This window comes from Symphalangus syndactylus, chromosome 6 (assembly GCF_028878055.3).
Source record: "Symphalangus syndactylus isolate Jambi chromosome 6, NHGRI_mSymSyn1-v2.1_pri, whole genome shotgun sequence".
NCBI lineage: Eukaryota > Metazoa > Chordata > Mammalia > Primates > Hylobatidae > Symphalangus > Symphalangus syndactylus.
In genome coordinates this window covers 95,046,273-95,070,378 of record NC_072428.2, presented here as the reverse complement: position 1 = coordinate 95,070,378, position 24,106 = coordinate 95,046,273, and the positions used below count along the sequence as shown (strand labels likewise).

The 24,106-nt window shown below is 39.1% G+C and overlaps 1 protein-coding gene across 1 annotated transcript in view; it reads left to right on the top strand.

Moving 5' to 3' along the window:
- LOC134737070 (uncharacterized) overlaps window positions 1–23,711 on the top strand; it is a 32,643-nt gene extending 8,932 nt beyond the window's left edge. The window contains exons 3-4 of the mRNA XM_063642390.1: window positions 13,513–13,627; window positions 21,654–23,711. Of these exons, the coding sequence (XP_063498460.1) occupies window positions 13,513–13,627; window positions 21,654–21,799 (261 nt within the window). The 3' untranslated portion in view covers window positions 21,800–23,711. The remainder of the gene's footprint in view (window positions 1–13,512; window positions 13,628–21,653) is intronic.
- The last annotated feature ends 395 nt before the right edge of the window (window positions 23,712–24,106 follow it).

The window sequence follows — 24,106 nt, the reverse complement described above, 5'->3', positions numbered from 1 at the left end:
CCTGTTAAACTCCTTTGCTTTTATGCTAATACCCTTTTCTAGTTGATTTCTTCAGCTTCTTAAATGTTGGATTTCCCAGTGTTGTGTCCCTACCAGTGTTACGTTATCCATTTTACTAACTGCAATAATCAATTCCCGTACCTTTACCTGTCGATGACTCTAGAATTTGTAATCTCTGAACTCAACTGAAACTACTAAATACATTTCTTGTCCTATGAAGTACCTCAAACTAAACAAATTTAAAACTGACCTTGGCCGGGCACGGTGGCTCATACCTGTAATCAGCACTTTGGGAGGCTGAGGCGGGTAGATCACTTGAGGTCAGGAGTTGGAGACCAGCGTGGCCAACATGGCGAAACCCTATTGCTACTAAAAATACAAAAATTAGCCAGGCATGATGGCATGTGCCTGTAATCCCAGCTATCTGGGAGGCTGAGGTGAGAGAATTGCTTGAACCTGGGAGGTGGAGGTTGCAGTGAGCCCAGATCACGCCACTGCACTCCAGCCGGGGCAACAGAGCAAGACTGTCGCAAAACAAAACAAAAAAAACCTTTTTTAAACCTTTTTTAAGATAATGGCTAAAACTATTTTCTAGCTTCATAAAATCAAACATTTTTCCAAAAATATGTTTCCAGAAAAGTCTTTTTAACTTAAAACACTGTTCATTAACCAGAGATTTGAGGGTCGAGTCAAAACACACTGTGACATGCCAGGTCCTTCATCTGACCCCTGCTTTAACCTCCCAAAGTGTTAGGAACATCATGAACGCTGCTTGAAGCTAGAATAATCCAAGTTTGAATACCTGCTTTTCCACTTCAAGGAAGCTTTTAGGTAGTTTGCTTTCTGGGACTCAGTTTTATAATCCATACAGTAGGTAAAATATTAACTATATAGTGGTGTTAAGAATTAAATTAGATATAAAATCAGGAGCAATTATTGACCTGAAGTCCCAATTTTTTTTGGTCCAGAAAATAAGACATTCCCTTTTATTTGTTACATGTGTTCCTATCATGCTGTCATGTTCCTCTTTTCCATTAGTATATGAGATCTTGATAGACACAATGTTTTTTGTCTTTATGGCTCAAATGCACAGTTCCTGGCATGTAATGGGCATGCAGTTTTGTTGCACAAATAAATAGATAATCTGCTTTGATGCCAAATGCCTGAAAATGTTGTCATAGTATGTGTTTATTACAATAGAAAGTCCATTGAATATAAAATTTGATGCAAATGGTCTGGTTGATTCTATACCATCATCTTATAAGACTTCAGAGGGTTTTCCCACACTTTTCAAAAACATGTATCTATTTTGTTGCAAGCTAAAAGGGCTAGTCCCTACTCTATTCATTTATAATCTAGTCTGGGATTAAGCCACATCAGTAAGTAACCAAGTACTGTAAGCATTCAGCCAGATATCCCAGTTCATGGGGTAATGTGTTTCACAGAGGAAATAGAATTTTTGGATTAGGAGGCAGATAGTTCTGAGTTTCAGTAGGGAGAGGGTGGGGCAGTAGAGTACAACATATTTGCAGTCAGCATGGTTTTATGTGTAAAGGCATAAAACAGGAACAGAGACGATGTTTTAAGTAAACCAATTTCACTAGGCTTGTGTGACCTAGTATATTGAGAGATGAGACTGGAAAGGGGGCGGATTGGACCACATAATTTTATTTTTAATTTGGAGTCTTTTTTTTTCTGTGAGTCTTAGGCCACTACTTTCTCTATTTTGTTTCTTTTATATTTAAGGAAGCAGTCTCAGGGAAGTGACTGACTGAGTTGCAGTGTAATGGGGGACAGAGCCAGGCCTGAACCTAAATATTGCTGTTCTACCTCTAAGTTGAAAATAGGACAGTCAGTAAAGAGTCTGTTGTATACTGGGTTATAAGATCTCATTTCTGATCTTAGATGGAATCAAGGTTAGAAAAAGTACTTGAATCTTACATGTTTTTCTTCCTTGTTGTACATAAAAAGAGACTGGCCTGGCACGGTGGCTCATGACTAATCCTAGCACTTTAGGAGGCAGAGGTGGGTGGATCCCTTGAGTCCAGGAGCTCAGAATCAGCCTGGGCAACATCATGAAACCCTGTGTCTACTAAAAATACAAAAATTAGCTTGGCGTGGTGGCGTGCTCCTGTAATCCCAGCACTTTGGGAGGCTGAGGCCAGCGGATCTCTTGAACCTGGGAGGCAGAGGTTGTAGTGAGTCGTGATCACGCCACTGCACTCCAGCTTGGGCAACAGGGCAAGACCCTGTCTCCAAAGAAATGAAATGAAATTAGGAGCAAGCATGAGTTTTAAGTGTCAGATTTCCTTTCCCAGTACACTCACCTACTACAGGCTGCATGATCTTGATGGACTTACTTCACTGAACTGTTTCCTTATCTGTAAATTGTTTAATTATCTACAAATGTGTAGCTTGCTACCTGACAGCATTAGATATTGGATAATTGGTTGTCATTGCTATTAATAAACACAGAGAGTTCTTGAAGTTTTAGTTTTATGCTGAGAATCCATGTAACACTGGCAATCTATGTCTATACCTGTATCTATAGCAAAAGCCAGAATTTACCATAAATTTTGCTGTTGCATCAGGAAATATATCTTGACAACTGATACTTATTCTTAATATTATTATTCTGTTATTATTCTAGGCCCCAAAAACTTTTATTAAAATGCTTCAAATTTTTAGGTTAGCATTTTTGTTGATGTTTGGACATCTTAAATTCATTATACTCATGCAAAATTTTTTTTTTTTTTTTTGGAGACAGGGTCTCTGTCACCTGGGCTGGAAAATATATCTTTATAGTTTTATGCACATTTGGTAATCAGCAGAAATAATAAATTGTTGTACTATGTCTGTGCTTTGCTATTTTTATGTGACCAAGACATTACTGTTAAACTGAATACTATCTGGCCACATATATAACCATTGCTATTAAAGTTGTGATTGTGACTTGGAAATAGTCATATGGAGACAGTTCTGATTTAATTCCCAGGTATCTTTCATATTCTCACCATTTTGCAGTGTGCATTTCAGAATAATTTTTCATATCAATTTATAGATGTGGGAACACATCCATTAGAAAGCTGAAGCTAACTTATTCTCAGGTAACGATCATTTAATTATAACATTGAATTTTTAGAGGAAAAATACAGTATGCTGTCTTGTGTTTTTCTGCTCTTTCTTTTCCATGTATGGCTGGTTCATGTTTTGCTTTAATAACATTTTTTGCCTGGGCAAATGTCCATATTATACATTCTGATTACTTTAATTCCATCACCCTTGAAATTTCAAAAAGCAAACGTTTGATTTAGTGGCTTTTAAGTTACAAAATGTTTATCGACATCTCTCATCATCTTATCAACTTCATTGGTACTTAACATGGTAGTTCTACTTTACGAAAGAAGCCCGTCAATAAAATACAACAATCAAAATTAAAACAAATTTTCGTAAATTTCACAGTGCTTTTTTGCATTTGTTCTAGAAACAGTATCTCATTCTGTGGCCAGGCTAGAGTTCAGTGGCAGGGCAGTCATAGCTCATTGTAACATAGAGCTCCTGGGTTCAAGCCATCCTTCACCCTCATCCTCTCCAGTAGCTAGGAAAGGCATGTGCCACCAAGCCTGGCTAATTTTTAAAAGAATTTTTGTAGAGATGGGGTCTTGCTGTGTTGCCCAGGCTGGCCTGAAGCAGTTTTCCTGCCTTGGCCTCCCAAAGTATTGGGATTACAGGCATGAGCCACCACACCAGGCTATCAGAGTGCATTTTTAAAAGAGAGAAAAATGTCTAAGCCCTGTTTGAGTTGTAAGGTGTCATCAGATATGATGCTGGGTATGTTAGCTTATTCCTTTCTTCTAAAGGTTGTTTTTATGCTATCTTAATGAACCATCAAAGGTTCTGAAATCAAACATTTTGAAAATACTTGACTTACGGCCCATTTTATATCAAGTGTATTTACTTTTATTGTTTGTGTGCTTAAAACTGGTTATTTTCATGAATGTACCTTCTGTGGATCGCTGAATGTCAGAACCAGCCAAGAATGAAAATGAGTACCATTTATACTTACTGTCAGCTGAACACTTGCATTATTTTTACCTTTATGGTGTATCTTACAGAAATTAGTTTTTAGGTCGTGGTTTCATACATAGCAGAGCAGCTCCCTCCTTGCGATCTATTCAAAGTCAGCCCTGGACACAGGGTTTGTCCGCCCCCGCGCGCATGCCTGGCGTCTCCATTGCCATCTGTCTCTCTTCCTTCCTCCCTCCCAACACCCCTGGGGGCCTCCTTCCCCGGCCCTCGCTTGCCCACCCTCTCCGGGATCCCGGAGCAAGTGGCCGGTGTCTTGTGGGCCCGCCGCGTGTTCAAAAAGCGCCCATCTCCATCAGAGGCCTTTCCAAGCTGGCAGTGCTCAGGGACATGGTGCCATGCTGGGGGTGGCCGAGGTTGCAGGGGTGCCCCTGCTTGGTGTCCCACCTCTCTAGTTCTAGTCTCCTCCGCCAACCCCACTAGGGGCTTGTCCCTGGTCTGGGACGGGATCGGAAAGTGTGGCGCGAGTATGGCTGAGGCGTGGTTGTTTGAGGGTGTGACCCTGCAGTCCCTGTCCCAGGGGTGGGGGTGGCCGTGTGGCCCGGGGGTGGCTGAAAGTGGCACTGGGGTCCAGCCCTCTCCCACTCTGTGGCGGAGTGGGGCAGTCGCTGCCCTTGAGCCCTTTAAAAAAAAAAAAAAAAAGAAATTAGTTTTTAGTGATAGGAGAGACCATCTTTTTGCCAATGAGGTAGTTGAGATACATTGAGATAACTCAGATAAGTACTATATTTTCCTTGGTATTATCAAATTTGATCTTTTTTTCATCTATCAGATTGGATTCATATGAATCAGTTTACTCAAATAAGTGGTTACATTAAGTTTATTTTTTGTTTTCAGTACTTTATCCTGTGTCTTGCTGTCATGGGTAATCCTTAATGTAGTCACCTAAGTTTTAGTTCCCTTTCTTCTCCATCCTCCTCCTTTTTTCCATGCCTATACTCTCCAGACTTCCCTGTGGATCAACTATGCAATTTCTGTATGTTAATGTAACAACATATACTCCTTCTGCAAATATTAATAGATGTATGTCATAGTGTTCTAAATTTGTTATCTTTACCCCTGGGAGCAAGAATTCGTTTTCTTTTTAACTGGCAAGTCAAACTTTGGTACTACAGGAAGCCCTCAAGCCTCCGTGACCAGAGGTTAGCATGGGGAAATTGAGACATTTTAAAACGTTTTTCATAGTAAGCTCTGAAGAAAACTGATCTTCATTGTACTTTGGTAGTAGACCGCTTCCTAATTCATACCTTTAGGTCCAAGTAGCCTTCTCTGAAATTAAAAACAAAACAGAACATATTGAAAAAGATTATAGGGTGAAGTTATATGCCATCAAAATGATCATGAGATAACAGGTATTTTTGTGTATCGCTATCTTTTTTGACAACCAATCAAATTGAATTTTTTTTTTCTTTTTTTTTTTTTTTTGCCAGTTAAATAGAAACTGTTGGCCAGGTGTAATGGCTTATGCCTGTAAATCTCAGCACTTTGGCAGGGCCAGGACGGATGGATCGCTTAGCTTAGTTCAATACAAGCCTGTGCAACATGGTGAGACCCTGTCTCTACAAAAAATACAAAAATTAGCTAGGTGCAGTGGCGTAAGCCTGTAGTCCCAGCCACTCCAGAGGCTGAAGTGGAAGGATTTCTTAAGCCCCAGAGGTCAAGACTGCAGTGAGCCATGTTCCTGCTATTGCGCTCCAGCCTGGGTAACAAAGTAAGACCCTTTCTCAAAAAATATATAAATAAATAACTAGAAACTATCAAATTATTTTCAAGGATAAGGAAGGACTAATCAGAGTAGTTTAATCAGAGGCCTAGATCAAAATATAACATGTATTTTTAAATTAGTCTCTTTAAATGCATGGTTAAGTTACCTGTATATGTGCTCAGTAAAATCGGTCATTTGTGGGGAAAAAAATGGCTATTTGGTTTTCTACGCATAAAATTAAGATAGAAGTCTTTTTCCTCCTAACAGCCTTCGTCATAGTGGATTCAAAAAAAAAAAAAAAACCAATGTCATTTAGGCTGTGTCTTATTTGTTTCTAAAACAATGGAACAAGTCAGATGTTTGTGGAATACATTTTATATTTGCAAATAAACTAAAAATTTTTTCTTGCCTTACATTTGTATGAAATAACTATAATTTGTATGAAGATTAAAATACTCTAAAACATGAATTGACAAAGCAAAATGAAGGAGCCAGATTTCAAAATCAAGTTGTGGGGTGAGGCATGAGGATGGGAAGAAGAGAATTAAGCATTCATATATGGAGTTTTAATTTAGTTTCTTAAAATTCATAGTGAAAAGAATAAGATTTTGGTGGGGGCGGGGGGACGGAGTCTCACTCTGTCTCCCAGGCTGGAGTACAGTGGTGCAGTCTCGGCTGACAGCAACCTCAGCCTCCCGAGTAGCTGTAACTACAGGTGCCTGCAACCACACCTGGCTAATTTTTTATTTTTAGTAGAGACAGGGTTTCACCATGTTGGCCAGGCTGGTCTGGAACTCCTGACCTCAAGTGATCCGCCCACCTCGGCCTCCCAAAGTGCTGGGATTACAGGGGTGAACCACTGCACCTGGCCAAAATGTGGTACTTTATAACTCAATAATTGCAACCAGACCAGCTAACTTTTTTAAAATTTGGGGCTCTGTAATATTCAGATGAAGGTAAATGTAGAGAATAGACCCTCTTTAGATTGAGGGAGTAGGAGTTTTGACATCACAGGTCGTTTGGACTTAAAGGTATGAATTTGAAAGTAGTTTGGTTATACATGTCCTTTGCAACCTAGCCTCTCTTTCATTAGCGGAATTAATTTTGGTGGAGGGATTCATTCAGATTGTTAGTATGTATCAAGGGAGGCATTTTATACCAGAAGGCTTTGAACTGGTTGGGAGAAGTGTTCTTAAAAGAACAGAGTAATTAATCATCATAATCTTTGTCAAGATGCCTAAGTAACTCCCTTATATAATAGCAGCCAGTGATTAGATAGCTTCACATCAAGCAGGTTGGATTTGTTCCTTCTGAATCAAAGAACCCTTTGTTTCATAATCTAGGTCTTGGGTCTCACAGAATCCTTTATAATATAGAATAAATGGTTGAGAAGAAAGGCTCACATTCTGTACTCCTGAAATTCAAATAGGATAACTTTCTCAAAGTTTTAGGATAGACCAAATAATGTATGTCCGTGTAGCTCTAAGATAAGGGTCAACAAAGCAAAATAATTATGAAACTCTTGTGGGATTTTTGGTAGAGTTTTTATGGAGATCCAGTATATATGAGAAGCAAACTAAAAAGAGTTGCGAAGGGTTTTAGAGCCAGTCAAATTAATTTGTTGAATGAATTGAATGGAAACCAGTATAGTTGCCAGTTTTAAGTTCACTCAGTATTAGCATTCAATTAGATACTGAGTTTTAAAATAGTTTGTTTTTTTGTTTTTTTGTTTTTTTGGGACAGAGTCTCACTGTGTCACCCAGACTGGAGTGCAGTGTTGTGATCTTGGCTCACTGCAACCTCTGCCTCTGAGTTCAAGCAATTCTTGCCTCAGCCTCCCAAGTAGCTGGGATTATAGGCGCCCACCACCACGCCCAGCTAATTTTTTATTTTTAGCAGAGACAGGGTTTCACCATGTTGGCCAGGCTGGTCTCGAACTCCTGACCTCAGGTGATCCACCTGCCTCAGCCTCCCAAAGTGCTGCGATTACAGGTGTGAGCCACAAAGCCCAGCCTAAAATTGATCTTTTAATACCAAATAAGGACATCGTCTTATGATTTAAAAATTGTCTTTTTAAAACCTGGCCACATTGTTCTTATTCTCATTTTGCTATAGAATAATGAAAAGTTATCCAACATTCATTTTGGAATCATTCATGTATCTCGGCTATCTGATTTTACCAACATGGAAAGCATAACTCAAAGACAATCCTTTAATCAGTTTTTTAAATGAAACTACTTTTCTCAGCTGTTAAAAAAAATAGATTTATAATAATAGTCATCAGCATTCTTTTAAATTGTGACAAGTTAGTCTTAGAAGGATACAAAAATGTATAAAAGGCTTGTGAATTTCTGACAAATTTAAATTAAGATATGTCCATAAACAGCAATTAAAATTGTTTCCAAAGAGTTATTTCAAAGCATCACATATTACAAAAAAATGGTGAAAATATAAATATAGGTCACAATTTATAGGACTTTTGTATATTGTGTATGTTTCCATAGAAATAGATAAAGGAAATAATGGTTTCTCTTTGGGTTATAGGCTTAGAGATGGATTTTCTATAGCAGGCATATGTTACCAAAAGAATGGGAATGGGCTGATGCTTGGATATTAACTTAAAAACGGGATACAAAGTGAAAACAGTATGGTCTCAGATTATCAGAAGCCTAGGAATCATCTTCATTTCTTTAACACCCATGTTCCTTATGTCCGTAATGTCTGTTCTAACTATAGTTCTTGGCCTATCTCCCCTCCTTGTCTTCACTCCCACTGCCACTCCTTTAATTCAGGTCTGGAAAAGTGTATTCAGTCACTCACTCTGAATATTTGCTAAATACATGAGTTTGTATATAGAACTATGTAGTAACCTCCTAGCTTACCCTGGCTTTTTTCTAATCCATCTTTTAACACTTCAAAGTGATTTTACTTAAATGTGTATCCGATATTGCTTGAAAGCTTTTAATGCATCCCATGATCTGCCTCTTGCCTTTTTTTCCAATCAGAAATACCCAGTTGCTGCTGCTTTTGCTTCCAGCCATATTATTACAGTTTGAGCATCCCTAATCTGAAAATGCAAAATCTGCAGTGTTCCAAAATTCGAAACTGCCAACATGATGCCACAGGTGGAAAATTCCACGCTTGACCTTATGTGATAGGTCACAGTCAAAACTTAGTGTCATGCACAGATATTAAAAATATTGTACAAAATTACTTCAGGCAGTGTGCATAAGGTGAAGCATTTATGAAACATAAATGAGTGTATGTTTAGACTTGCATCCCACCCCCAAGATATCTATCTTACGTATATGCAAATATTCCAAAATCCAGAGCACTGTCTCAAGCATTTCAGATAAGTGATATGCAACCTGTACTATTATCTCTTTATAGAATACCCCTGTCTATTTTGTGAATGCAAGTGTTTTTCTGTGTAGCCTTCTCTGATGTTTTTCCAATAAGTCTATTATTGTTTGTAATTCCATGTACCCCAGCTCTATTATAGCGCTTAACTGTAGTTTATTACAATTATTTATAGCCTCTTTACCCACTAGAACAGCAGTCCCCAACGTTTTTGGCACCAGGGACCAGTTTTATGGAAGACAATTTTTTCCACGGGTGGGGTGTAGGGGTGGTGGTGGTTTTGGGATAAAACTGTTCCATCTCAGGTCATCGGGCATTCGTTAGATTCATAAGGAGATTCTAAACTCCCCACTTAATGTAACACTCTACTTCTTTCTTTTCATTGATAGACATAATATTTGTGCATATTTAGGGGCACACTCTCCTTATTCTACTACTGTAAAATAGTAGAACTTGTTCCTTCTAACTTTACTTCTGTACCATTTAACCAACTTCTATACATCCCTCCTTCCCCCACCCCACTTAATGTAAACATCTTTTATTTTTTATTTTTGAGACAAAGTGCCTATCTCAGGTCATCGGGCATTAGTTAGATTCATAAGGAGTTAGATTCATAAGGAGTTAGATTCATAAGGAGTTAGATTCATAGATCCCTCACATGTGAAGGTTCACATTCCTATGAGAGTCTAATGCCACAGCTGATTGGCAGGAGACAGAGCTTTGGGGATGGGGGTAATGCTTGTCCACAGCTCACCTCCTGTTGTGTGGTGGGGGAGGGGGGAGGGTGTTGGGGACCCCAGCACTAGAATATGAGCCCCTGAAGAACAGAATATCTAACTTGCATTGTCTCCCTCAGATAAAAGGATTCAGTTTATTGTTAAATGGGTAGTGCCTGCATTTGTACCTAGGACATAGTAAGTGCTTAAGTAAATTTTGAATTAATTGGGTCTGTTCTCTTTGGTATAAGTATAAATCTGCAAAATAGCTCCTAAACTTAGATTGTAAAGAGAAGAAAGGTTAGAGATGCATTTCTGTAGTTAATGATGATTAATGTCCAAGAACGTAGCCATCCTTAGTAAAGAAAAAATACCAAGAAAACAGTTGGGCATCTGTTCCTCTTAGGTTTCATCAGGCACAATTATCTTGAAAGACTAGCAATCCCACATGAAACATACCCTGGTACTCATGTGTCCATTGCAACTGTAAAGGTACTTTAACTTCAAGGGAACTTCAGAGGAGAGAACTTTCCCACAGTTCACTTTCTTAACAGTTCAGTGGCCTTATTTACAGGATGAAAGTTCAGGTAGATTTTCTGGCATCTCATTTCAAAAGAATAGATACTGTCCCGCAAATATGGATGCAGAGACATCAACACTTACCAACAGTCATAGGAACTAAACAGATTGGCAGCCCAAAATGGCACTGGTAAAAATACATGTCAATCTGCACAGAGATTCTGAATGATTTACAATCAACAGTAGATGATGATGTTAATACCTGTTTTTAAAAAGTTGAGTCCATCAGTGTGCTAATTAATCCCTTCCACAACGCAAGCAAGTTTGTATTCTTTGGAAAGATTTGGCACCAAGTTAAAAAAGTCACTTCTAAGTTTTGCAACAATAAGTAAGTTGATTTGTTCTGTTACATGGATACCAACAAATTTCCAAAGTGGTAATTGTAGGTACTACATAAAGTACAAGTTTCCCTGCTATGGGCATATTAAAATGCTGCAAGTTGGTAGTTCCCAAGCCGGTTTGATCACCATAATCATTTTTGAAACTTATTAAAATACTCTTAGGCTTCTTACCCACAGGTCCCAGAAACAAGATGTTAGATGTCATCATTCGTAATTTTCTTACAGCATAGCAATTTTTGAAGAACCATATGCTCCACTATTTAATAAAAATCTGCATTTTTGACAAACCCCTCATTCCCAGGTATTTAATTTGCAAATGCTACATTGATAACACTTTGATATATGGAATGGATTGCTTCTCTAAAATGTCTATGGAAAGCAACAGTGCAAAGACATTATATTTTCATTTCTTTTTGGGGGAGTGTTACTGTAATACTGGACATCCGACCTGAGAAGTTTGGAGGTACTATTGCCATGAACCATTTCTTCTGTAATTCAAAAGTTATCTTTGAAGTGACTCTTGATGACCTGGGAATGAGAAGGCCTCATTTCTGGGATGCAGGCATGCATTTAACGTAGACTTCAGGACAAATTAAGTTGATGTTTGCTGCAGGTTGCTATGAAAATTTAAATTCCACTAAACTCACCCTCAATCTTTAGTGCTCCTAATGGGTGATATTTAGGATTGGCTCTGGGAACATGTGTTAATTTTTCTTAGTAAAACTTAGTTAAAGCTTCAACACTAATACTTCTCTAATTTTGGTATCATGATTCATTCTCAGCTTTAAAGTGTCCTGGATCAGTTTCCTTTTGTGGTAAACTCCAATCATATACAGTTGACTCTTAACTCGGGTTGGGCTCTGACCCACCTCCCATGCAGTCAAATTCACATACAACTTTTGACTCCCCATAAACCAAACCTAATTGCTAATAGCCTACTGTTGACTGTCAGCCTTACCAATAACATAGTCAATTAACATATATTCTGTATGTTATATGTATTATATACTGTCTTATTACAATAAAGTAACTAGATAAAATCAAATGGGCTGGGTATGGTGACTCATGGCTAGTAATCCCTGTCTTTTGGGAGGCCGAGGTGGGAGGATCATTTGAGCTTAGGAGTTCAAGACCACCCTGGGCGACAAAGTGAGACCCTGTCTCTACAAACCAGGCATGGTTGTACATGCCTGTAGTCCTAGCTAGTCAGGAGGCTGAGGCAGGAGGATTGCTTGAGCCCAGGAGTTTAAGGCTGCAGTGAGCTATGACTGCACCACTGCACTCTATCCTGGGTGACAGGATGAGATCCTGTTGAGTTCAAGACCAGCCTAGCTAACATGGTGAAACCCCGTCTCTACTAAAAATACATAAAAATTAGCCAGGCATAGTGGTTGGCGCCTGTAATCTCAGCTACTCGGGAGGCTGAGGCAGGAGAATTACTTGAACCTGGGAAGCGAAGGTTGCAATGATGAGGAAGAAAAAATATATTTACTGTTCATTAAGTAGGAGTGGATCATAAAGGTATTCAATCTCGTTGAGTAGGCTGAGGAAGAGGAGGGGTCTTTCTCGGGTGGCAGAGGCAGAAGAAAATTTGTGTGTAAGTGGACTTGGACATTTTAAACCCATGTTGTTCAAGGGTCACCTGTATTTAAAATTCCACATTCAAATAAAATTGACCCTTGTGTATATTATTAATAACATACATAATACTTAGAATAATAAATGAATGTTAGATTGTAAAATCATTGGCCTAGAGGAGTTGCCTAAAGATTGAAATAAACCAGCTCCTTGGCTTCTTTATTTTGTAAATGAGGGACAGACACAAAGTAAATTTCCAAGTCACCTTGAAATCAGGCACTTTGAAGCCTAGCTATGCGTAAACTCAGTTATACTGTCTGATACCCATTTTAGCTTTTCTGTTTACAGCATAAACTTTAAGGCCGATCTTAGTTCTTTTAAGAAGTCAAAAGCAGAACCTTTCTAGCAGAAGTGTTTTTCAAACATTAAATCCTAAACCAAAAAAAAGTGACCAAATTACAGAACTCTAGGAGTTTATCTTACCTACCTACCACTGAAAGAGGATTTTTCTTTTAAAGAAAATTAGAAAATTCTGATGGACTAAACTTTTCTTGTCAAACAGGTAAAGTCTTGTTAGCCCATAAACTATCTCTTCTAGGAGTGTTTAGATTTGTTGAGAGAGAGAAGGCTTTATTTCTTTTTTAGTAGAGATGGGGTTTCACCCTGTTAGCCAGAATGGTCTTAATCTCCTGATCTTGTGATCCGCCCGCTTGGCCTCCCACAGTGCTGGGATTACAGGCGTGAGCCACCGCGCCCGGCCTGACAAGGCTTTATTTCTAAACTCCCCACTTAATGTAACACTTTACTTGTTTCTTTTTATTGATATAGATAATATTTGTGCATATTTTAGCAGCACATGTGATATTTTCATAATTGTATACCATGTGTAATGATCAAATCAGGGTAGTTGGAATAGCTATCACCTCAAACATTTATTTTTGTGTTGGGAACATTACAAATCTGGCTATTTTGAAATATACAATATAAATTATTATTAACTAATTTTCCTACTGTACTGTAAAATAGTAGAACTTACTCCTTCTAACTTTACTTTTGTACCATTTAACCAACTTCTATACATCCCTTCTTCCCCCCCCCACCTTAATATAAGCTTTTTTTTTTTTTTTTTTTTTTTTTTTTGGAAAAGTCTTGCTCTGGCACCCAGGCTGAATGCACTGGCAAGATCTTGGCTCACTGCAGTCTTCACCTCCCGAGTTCAAGCATTTCTCCTGCCTCAGCCTCCCAAGTAGCTGGGATTACAGGTTTGTGTCACCACACCCGGCTAATTTTTGTGTTTTTAGTATAGATGGGGTTTCACTATGTTGGCTAAGCTGGTCTTGAACTCCTGACCTCAGGTGATCCGCCCACCTCGGCCTCTCAAAGTGCTGGGATTACAGGTGTGAGCCACCAGGCCCAGCCATAAGCATCTTTTAAAAAGGTGGAGGGGGGCTATCAGCTGTTATTTTAAGCATAGTAAGAGTTCATGCTACTACTTTTACAATGAATTACTGCAAGATGTTTAGACATTGTGATCTTTTTATTACGGTTACTGTTTTCCCTAAAGGTCAAACCAATAACTTTAGATCCTGAAATGCAACTCAAGAGTAGAAGCATCACTTAATACTAGTAACTTAAAAGAACAGCAGATCTGGCTTGGTATGGTGGCTCAGGCCTGTAATCACAGCATTTTGGGAGGCTGACACAGGTGGAGCCTGTGTATCTAAGTATCTAAGTATCTGAAGACCCACTACTATTCCTTTTTCTTTTTTTGAGACAGAGTCTTACTCTGTTGCCCAGGGTGGAGTGCAGTGGCATAATCTTGGCCCACTGCAACCTCTGCCCCCCGGGTTAAAGCAATTTTCATGCCTCAGCCTCCTGAGTAGCTACAATTACAGGTGTGTGCTACCACACCCGGCTAATTCTTATATTTTTAGTAGAGACAGGGTTTCACCATGTTGGCCACACTGGTCTCCTGCTCTCATGTGCTCCACCTGTGTCAGCCTCCCAAAGGGAAAACAGTAACCGTAATAAAAAGATCACAATGTCTAAACATCTTGCAGTAATTCATTGTAAAAGTAGTAGCATGAACTCTTACTATGCTTAAAATAACAGCTGATAGCCCCCCTCCACCTTTTTAAAAGATGCTTATGGCTGGGCCTGGTGGCTCACACCTGTAATCCCAGCACTTAGATGTCATGAGCTGGGACTTTAATGGGCCGTTTTTTTAATTTGACATTAAAAATTCAGTCCTAATGCCAGTAAATAATTTTCATTATTCCACGTGTTCTTGGTATATTCATCAAGCACCTTCTGACTGTTATTAGACCTCCTATATAGTTAACCTTGGATATCATACGCTGGTTCGGTAGACTTTTTTTTTTTTTTTTTTTTACACACGTCTTTTAGCTTGGTTTATATGCCCTCAGCCTGAAAAATAACAACTTGCTTATTTATTACACAACCAGATTACTTGACTCCCTATGTTTGAAGTCCCCAGTTTAGATTGGTTATTAAATAAGCATTCATTAGATTTTCAGTTATTTATAAAAGCTAAATATAAAGAACCACAAACTATTTCAGCAAGTTAATACAGCCAAAGCATATAGATAAATATATGAAACAATATAGTAAATACATGAGACCAAAAATTCAGTCTTTCATCAGTCTGGAAATAAACAGATATTTTCTGTGTGATTGTTTCTGAGACTGCAGACAGGTATTTTTAATTCTTAACTCCTACCATATTCAGTACATTATTCAGAAGATTAGCCAGGAACAGAAAATGTGCAATTTAATTTCCCTTAGGTTCAAGGTATAAGCTAAACAGAGTCTTTCCCTGCACAAATTGTCAAGTTGGCTGTGTTTCACTGGATAGTAGATGGGACAGTGGGAATCTTGTTTATTCATTGATGGGTGTCATTATTTAGATGGTGGGGCATTTGGCTACCTTGAAAGTCATCTTTACTCCCTGTGTTACCCTCACTTTATTGAATTTCTTTACTTTGACTTTCAGAGCCCTGGGCAGAAATTGCATATTAGTTTGGAGGACTTTGTTATTTTATTCAAGTTAAAGTATAGGGTTTCCCCAAATTGAAAACCAGAGTAGCCCATGATCATCCCCTGTGGGATTCTTTAACTATTAAGGCAAAAGAAAATGCGGTTGCACTTATGAGTATATGGATAAAATAAAGAACTGTGAAGTGAAAAGGGGAGAGATTTTTTTAAAGATGACTGTATTTTAACTCCTCCTGACTAGTAAATTCAAGGATACCAGGAAAGTGAGGTGTAGACTTTAAACCTTCCAACATTCCATTGTGTTAATCATTCTTCCTCATCAAAGAGGCAGTAAGAGATAATTTAGAGTGACTACAGTTACAAGTAATGTGCTATATAAGCACCCAAGAGCAGAGATAAGGATGGAATTAAGGGTGTTAAAGAAAATATGGCCTCCCTTCTTTACCATTTGATTGTTTTGGCTGTCCCTGGAGACTCGTATTCTAGGACCAAAGTTTACACAACTGCCAAACATATGAACAAGAACACCCCATTAAAATTCCTGTGAAACATTGTACATCTTAAGAGAGCACATGTGTCTATGGGCTGTCACAAATATCAGTCTTGCTATGTTAAGCATAAACTTAACAAGTATTAGTGGAGACACACTATTTAGGATTCACCTAAAACCCTCTAAGATAGAGGTCCCCAATCCCGGCCCCTGACCAACCGCACCAGCAGGAGGTGAGCGGTGGGCCAGTGAACATCATACCTGAGCTCAGCCTCCTGTCAGATCAGTGGCCGCATTAGATTCTCATAGGTGTGAGAACCCAATTGTGAACTGCACGTGTGAGGGATCTAGGTTGTGCTCTCCTTATGAGAATCTAATGCCTGATAATCTAAGGTGGAAGAGTTTCATGCCAAAACCATCCCCTTGCCCTGTCCATTGAAAAATTGTCTTCCACAAAACGGGTCCCTGGTGCCAAAAAGGTTGGGAACCACTGCTCTAAGGTGTCCTGTGTTGCCTAGCCCCTCTCCCTACTTATGCACCCATTGGTTTGCCTAACAGCTGATTGATTTCTGTTTAAATAGACACAGTATATTGGGGCAGTTTATTGCATCTTTGGTCAGCTCTTTTCCTCTGGGTCCCTAGAACTGAAGACAATATCCTAAGTTAATTCTGTCTCACAAAACATGAGTAAAATGAGGAATCGGTTAGGTAGGTGGCAAACAGCAAAGATTATTTGGACTTGTAGCTTGCTCCATAAGTAGACTTTAACCAAGTAAGCTATTTGAGAAACAATTTTAATTTTTTTCAAGTGTTATTTTTAATTCTACAAGAATGTTTTCATAAAAATAATGATGTCCATTATGTTAGCAACTAGAATTACAATGGCAAGTTTTAGGAGATACTTGAAATGTGAGATGTTACATTTAAAACTATAAAATTATCGACCTAAGTATGTGATTGTACCCATGTGGCGGTAAACTTAAAATTTCCAGTTTCAGGTTTTGTTGTTGTCTGTTTGTTTGTTTTAAAGAGTTGTTAAAAAGGGGAAAGGAAAGGAATATGTGAGGGAGACTGGCTTGCAAAAGCCTAAAATATTTCTTATGTGACCCTATATAGGAAAAGGTTGTGTATTCTGGACAAGAGCAATTAAAGGAAATAGTTTGGACTTAAAACTTCTAAAAATAAATAGTGCTCAAATTGCACTTGGAAGCCAGAGACCTTGCTGGTCATCAAAGGTTCAGTTCAGTCAGTAGTTAGAAAAGAGGGAAGCCAGCTTAGCCAAGAGTCAAAATACAAATATTCAGAACCGATTAATAGGCAAATAATTATATATACCATGTCCCAGCCAGTAGATGGAATACTATGCCACCATTAAATTTATATTAACATGAAAAATGTTTGGATTTTAGGGCTCTTTACCCATATCTTAGTGACATAGGAAGAAAATTAAGATAAATCACAAGCAACTAGAAAATAGACATGTTAACTTTATTTTAGTACATAATCTGGTAGGATTTTTACATAATCTTACATACTAGTGCTAGGTAGTTGGTTGTGCAGCAGGCTTCTTAGAAGTGTCACATAGTCAATATCCTTAAAGAGAAATGGAAGCTAATCAGGTAAGTAAATTGTGAGCTGAGGCCTACATCATGCTTGCTATTCAAAGAGAATAAAGTGATTGGATAAATGATAATGCCTCCTTGTTGGGAAAACAGTCTTCAAAAATGGCACTAAGTTACAGTTCTAATGCAATGGAGTCACTAATTACTATGAATACTTGTTTTACCTGGCAGATTACTAATAAAGTTAATTGGATACAATAAATGTAAAGATTTTCTTTTAAAATGACAGATTTTCAGTGAGGCATAAACATTTTATAGAACAATTATCAAAGCTATATTGGACTTAAATATTGGTCATGAATGTATGCACACCCCATAGGTAGCTGCCCTCCTTGGGCAGCTTTTGACTCCTATGCCAAAATTTAAAATAAAGGCTGTGGCCGGGCGCAGTGGCTCACACCTGTAATCCCAACACTTTGGGAGGCCAAGGTGGGCGTATCACGAGGTCAGGAGATTGAGACCGTCCTGGCTAACAAGGTGAAACCACGTCTCTACTAAAAATACAAAAAAAAAATTAGCCGGGCGTGGTTGCAGGCCCCTGTAGTTCCAGCTACTTGAGAGGCTGAGGCAGGAGAATGGCCTGAACCTGGGAGGCAGAGCTTGCAGTGAGCCAAGATCACACCACTGCACTCTAGCCTGGGCGACAGAGCGAGACTCCGTCTCAAAAAAATAAAAGCCATATGTTTAATCACATTCCCCAAAAGGAGAACTTCATAAGGCACTAATGAGTAATGTTTATTTTACGAATGATTTTACAGGAGAAATTACAGAGGATGTTTAAATTGCAAAAATACTCTTCCCCTTTTTTCTCCCCCCTCCCCGCCACCACAATCCTTTGCAGTTATCACCTAAGCTTTTTCGGTGTGTGATTTAAAAAAAAAAAAAAACACAAGACCTACCTTAACAATTTAAGTATGCAGTATTGTTTCTCCTCAGCTTTTGTTTCTCACTCTCAGCTGCCCAGTCTTTGTAATTCTTATTTCTTATGCAGAACAATTTAGCTTTTGACCCTACTATCACCAAAAAACAAAAGAAAGAAAAGAAAAGAAAAAAACAAATACAGCAGTTGAGGGCAGTATACAAGCTTAGTAAGTATGTTCTGGTACTTGCTTAGGAAGTAGGAAATGTGATCAGATTCTGTTCTCTACCATATGACACTGATTTGCAAGGCCCCGGGTACAGGACTACTGGTAAAAAGAACCCTGTAACTTCCTGTCACAGAGGGACACAGCAATATATAGATTTAACCAGCTAATTTTACTAGGTATTTAGGAAAGTGTGACTGCAGTTCAGGGTCCTTGTTTTTTCTTTTAAGACAGGGTCTCGCTTTGTTGCTCAGGCTGGAGTGCAGTGGCATGATCAAGGCTCATTGCAGCCTCAGCATCCCTGGGCTGCAGCGATTCTTCCACCTCGGCCACCCAAAACTGGGATTATGGGTGTGAGCCACCACACCCGGCCTCTTATATCTTGATTAAGGTCCTGTCTGGGCCTGCAAAGGTTCAATTTGCTTAACCCCAGCACTTTCCCTCAACATGGAGGTCCTTAGTCAACATTAACCAAGGTAATAAAGAGTTGAAAGTTTTAATCATAAGTAGGTGGAGGAGCATTTAAACTGGTTTAATAAACTTGAAATATGAATACCTTAAATATTCGAATAACAAAGCACTGGTGAAACAGGTTTTTCTATGGAAAGACCACAATTTTCCATCCAGCACATTTCATTTGGCTGCGTTCCTAATAAATAGGACTTTGAGAATTCCAAATCAAATTTGCACTTTTGCACAAAAGGTTCACTTGGTGACTCTCATGCCTCCATAAGTGTCTTCCATCTGATTCTGCACAACCTACTGCCTTCAGGGTATCCTGGGACCAGCCAAAGAGATGATTCCAACCAGTGGAATCATCATTAAACTAGTAGTTCTTAAAATATGGACACTGAGTCAACCTGCATCAGAATTACTGTAGATTCTGGACAAATGTACCAAGTCAACATGAAATCAGTCCTACATTTTGAAAAAGTAACTAATAAAAAGATGTTTTTTGAGATACTGAAATTGCAGTGAAGACAATGTTCCCACCTTTTTTAAATGGTGTAATATTAGGCTCATTTATGGAATATTTTATGAAGCAGATTTGTATTTTAACAAGCCTTTTAGGAATGCAGACATTATAGAGGATAACATGAACGGTGGTAAAGAGGGGGGCATATTTGAGCAATGATTTTTAAAGAGCTATGAATTTACAGTGCAATCCTAGCACGAAGAGAGGGAGAAAAGAACATATATTTTGAGCTGCAGACATAATTGCATCACAGCTGAGATTTCATAGTCCCCGTCCTCTCTATTCCTGTTGAATTACATGATTAAAGGGAACTATATATATATATATATATGAATATATGAAGATGTTTAATTGTTGCAGGTTGGAGAATTTGGGCGGGGGGAGAATTCACCTGGCCAATGAGTTAAAAATGAGAAAAGGATTAGCAATCATCAAAATTTCTAAGTTAATTATCTGCATGGTGGGTTCAGTATAAACAAACATGGTACTCTCAAATGACTGTTGATGTGCTATTAAATTACATTAGTATCCTGTGAACCCTGGTCATAGCTGGAAAGGAGTCTTGAGACATGGAAAAACCAGGTTCTTTGTACATAAGGAGTATGTCTTTTAAACACCCCCAAAGTATAGATTAAGACGTGATTGATGAAAAGTCTCCATTTTCTGATGATGGTTTTATGAAACCAAAGTATTTACAACTAAGAACCTGATCGCCAGTAGAGGGTGGAAAATAGGGAAAGGTAACATCTTCGTATGATTTCTGGAGTAGTCTGGCTAGGACCATAAGCTTCATTTTGTTACAAGTTCCCAGAAAATAAGCCTGAATGAGCTTAGAGCTTAATACTTCCAGTGATGCTTCTCTCTTCCCTCAAGTATACAGATTAACTATTTTTGTGCCGTGGGCCTTTTGACAGCCCCAAAAAGCCCGTGGATCCCATCTCCTCAGAATGTTTTACATGTGTATTACATAATGCTCACACATTCTAAATTTTACCGACTCCTAGTTAGAAATCCCTTGCAAGGGGTGTTAGGGTTCTGAGAGAAGGCTGGTAACTAATGAGGCTTGTAACTTACTTAAGCACCCTGTTCAGGTCGGGAATATGTTGTGTTCTTAATTACTCTAGTTTACAGCTCAATTGGTGTTGGAGAAACTAGCCCACTTATAAGTGGCTCAGATGAAAACCCACGGGGAGGCATTTTTCTTTAATAAGAAACCCTAAGCCCCCTTTGAAGTCAGTCTGACTAATCGAAAGAGGTTATATATCCTAGTTTTGACCTTTTGTGAAAATAGCCCTTTTACTGTATGTGATACATTATTGGCCTCTCATTCTGCACAGTCCAAATGATGTAGACAAGATAATGATTGGTATATAACTATAGACACCGAAGATCCACTGCAAGGCCTGCCGATCACTTTACACAGGAGCCCTTTCCCTGAGGTCCGCTTGGCTCGCTCGGGGTGGGGTGGTACTTTGCCCTAGTAAACTACCAAGCAGTCCGAACGTTCGCTCCTCCTCTGGAAGAGCGAGTTGTGAGCGGCTGCGCTGCCGGGGCAAACTCGCCGCATGCCCGCTGGCCAGAGCGAGTCGGGGCCTGGCGTTAGGGCATCCAGACTGGCCGGTATGGTACAGGGCGTATCCCTAGCCGCCGCCTGCGTCATACGGGGCGCCGCCTTCCAGCCTGGGAGGGGCAGAGGGGCCTTGTCTGCCCGGGTCTGAATACCCCAGGTCGGGTCGGAAAAGCGGGTCACAGAAGAGCCCAGTAAACTGCAGGGGCGCAGCTCGTCTCCAGGGCCGGAAACCCCCAGGGCCGCGCGAGTCGGGAACAACCCATAATCCGATTCTGTCTTCGGGATCAGAAGAGAGGACAGCTGGCCCGCGCGCCAGCTCAGTTCCTCCGCATTTTTCAGGAGGAGCCCCAGAAACGCACTTCCGCCGCGCGGGCCTACCTCCACGCAGGGCGCGTCCTAGGCCGGCTCACTTCCGCCTAGCGTTTTCTGCGGCCAGGGGAGTCAGGGCTTTCCTTTTCCCCTATTCGGGCTCTTATTTGACTCCCCTTTTCCGTTGAACCATTTTCTCCCCCCTTGTCCTCCAAAAACAGTCTGCTGCCGCTCCCGACTTTTCTCGCTGAGACACCGTCAGCTCACTGCGAGCCCAGCACAGCGGCCATCTTCGGGAAATCCTGGCAGCAGCCCGCTTGTCCATTGTCCTGTGTGCCCAGAGGAAAGAACCACTCATTTTTCGTGATCAAGCTAGGGGAGGCAGGAGCAATAATGGCCCTGCTATAGGACTGGCTTTTATTTGAATTCCAACTCTTCTGCCACCTTAACCAGCTGTTTCCAGATTTTAAAACTTAATCTATCAGAGCCTCTTACTAAATATTAGGTTGATGAGATGATGCATGCAAAGCGCTTAGAACAGTACTAGACATAAAGTATCCGACATAAAGGTTAAGTAAAAGTAAGGAAAAGCTATGGGGATGTATTGAGTATCTCTTTGCCCAATGACGTATTAGTCGTATTAAATATGGAAAGTGACTTTGATTCTCCGTACCCATGGGAGAAGGCATAGGAATAGCCTTTTCCCACCTGTAATCAGAGAGCAGGTGTTTCTAGAACGCCTCTATGTTTTCGATCTCTCAAGCAGCCTTTCGGGCTCCTAATTCCTACGAAGTTTCCGCTTTTATTCAATTTGGCTCACTCCTTTTTGCAGGGCTTTGTACTGAATTGAGTATTCTCATAAGGGTGGTGGACAAGCAAAAGTTTGGTAGCATCACATTTTTAATTTCACAGGGAAAATGGGTATGAAACATCTTCCCAAGTACATCTTAGACTGCCAGCTGACAGCAAGCCATAATGCTCCCCAGCTCTTGGGCCCTACACCCCCTCTCCCCCATCCCCGCTTTAATTCTTTCTCATTGCCCATGGACAGCTGGTTTGGGGACCAGGTGCAGATGATGGGAGGTGTCTTTAAAAAACAGCAGGTGAGAAATGCTAGTTTTGTTGTTTTAAGTTGCACTGATGACTGTAGTAGTTATCTATGCTGCTTGTGATAATTTATAAGGCAATGATAACGAATTAAACATACAAAAGATTATCTTCCACAGGGAAAAAAAACTGCAAACTTGTGACACCATTTATGATCCACTTAGTCTTGAGATACTGAGTAATAGAACTTTCTCTTTCCGGGCTGAGTTGTGAACTTGGGTTTGGTTTCTTTCTGCAATCCCTGCAGGGCCATAAATTCTTGGCCCTTAAGACTGTTCTCGGTGGCCCATAACAGACTTAGTGATACCATCAGTAACCATAGTTCACACTGGAGTCAAGTTATCTGATTCCCACAGCAGTTGGAGAACTGGAGATTCCTTAGAACTTTTAACTGTCATGTTTTCAAAGTTGACATGGAAAATTTTACATGAAGCTTAAAAATACAACTAACCTGTGGTGATACAGATGAGAAGAGTTAAGCTCTAAAATTAGAAGAGCAGTTCGTTTTAAGGCAGCATTGATTGGGTGGGAGCATGGAGTATATAATTACATTTCTATATAATGTAAAAATATCTATAGATTTAAGATTTATACATTTTATGTAAATTATACTACAATAAAATGAAAATGAAAGAAGACAAAGATGATCATATGTAGTTTAATCAAATATTGTGTACAAAGTAATTTCTGTTAAACATTTATATTTTTATGTGTATTTGTACCTTTTACATGTATGTGTTAAGGATATGCATTAAAATGTTAATAACTTCCTCTGCCTATTGGGATAATGGAGAGTTTTGTTACTTTTTGTCTTTTTTTTTTTAAACATGTTCTGCGATGATAATGTATTGCTTTTGTAATTATGAAAAACAAGTTATTTTGTAAATCTTTGTTACTGATAAGAGATGGGTATTCTGTTAACTACTCAATTCTCATGTAGGAAAACAAAATACACAAAATACATAATGTCTATTTGATAAATCGAGAAACAGAAGCATTACTTAGAAATCTGAGTTACCTCTAAAATAATGACTGGCATTTGAAGTTGAGGATGGGTCTTGAGTTCCTGTGATTTTAAGCTCTTGGATATGAGGGTTGGGTGAGTTCCTCTTTTTCTCTCTTTTAAAATATATGTATGTTTAACTTTGCTAAATAAAATTTAAAAGATACAATGTATCTCAGTGCAATTTTTAAAAATTTATTTTCATCCAGGTTACTCTACCCTTTCCCTTTGTCATTCAGCAGGCAGAACAAGGAAAAATTAAACTTCTAACTGAAAGGTACTTTGAATAGCAATCAATATCAAGTTAGAGACAAAATATAAATATTGCTCAATATAAAATAAGGGTTTTTCTTAATTGAGGGGACAGAAATACAGCTTCTCAGTTATCATAAATTGCATCATATTTTTTGGGAAGGCCTTTTTGGCTTGCATCCATTACCAATTATATATCTTTTACTACTGTGGGAACCTCATTATCGAAACAGTTAAAGCTTGTGTATTTAGCGCCCTCTAGTGCATTATTTTAAAATAACATAGCATAACTGATAATACTCCAAACATCTA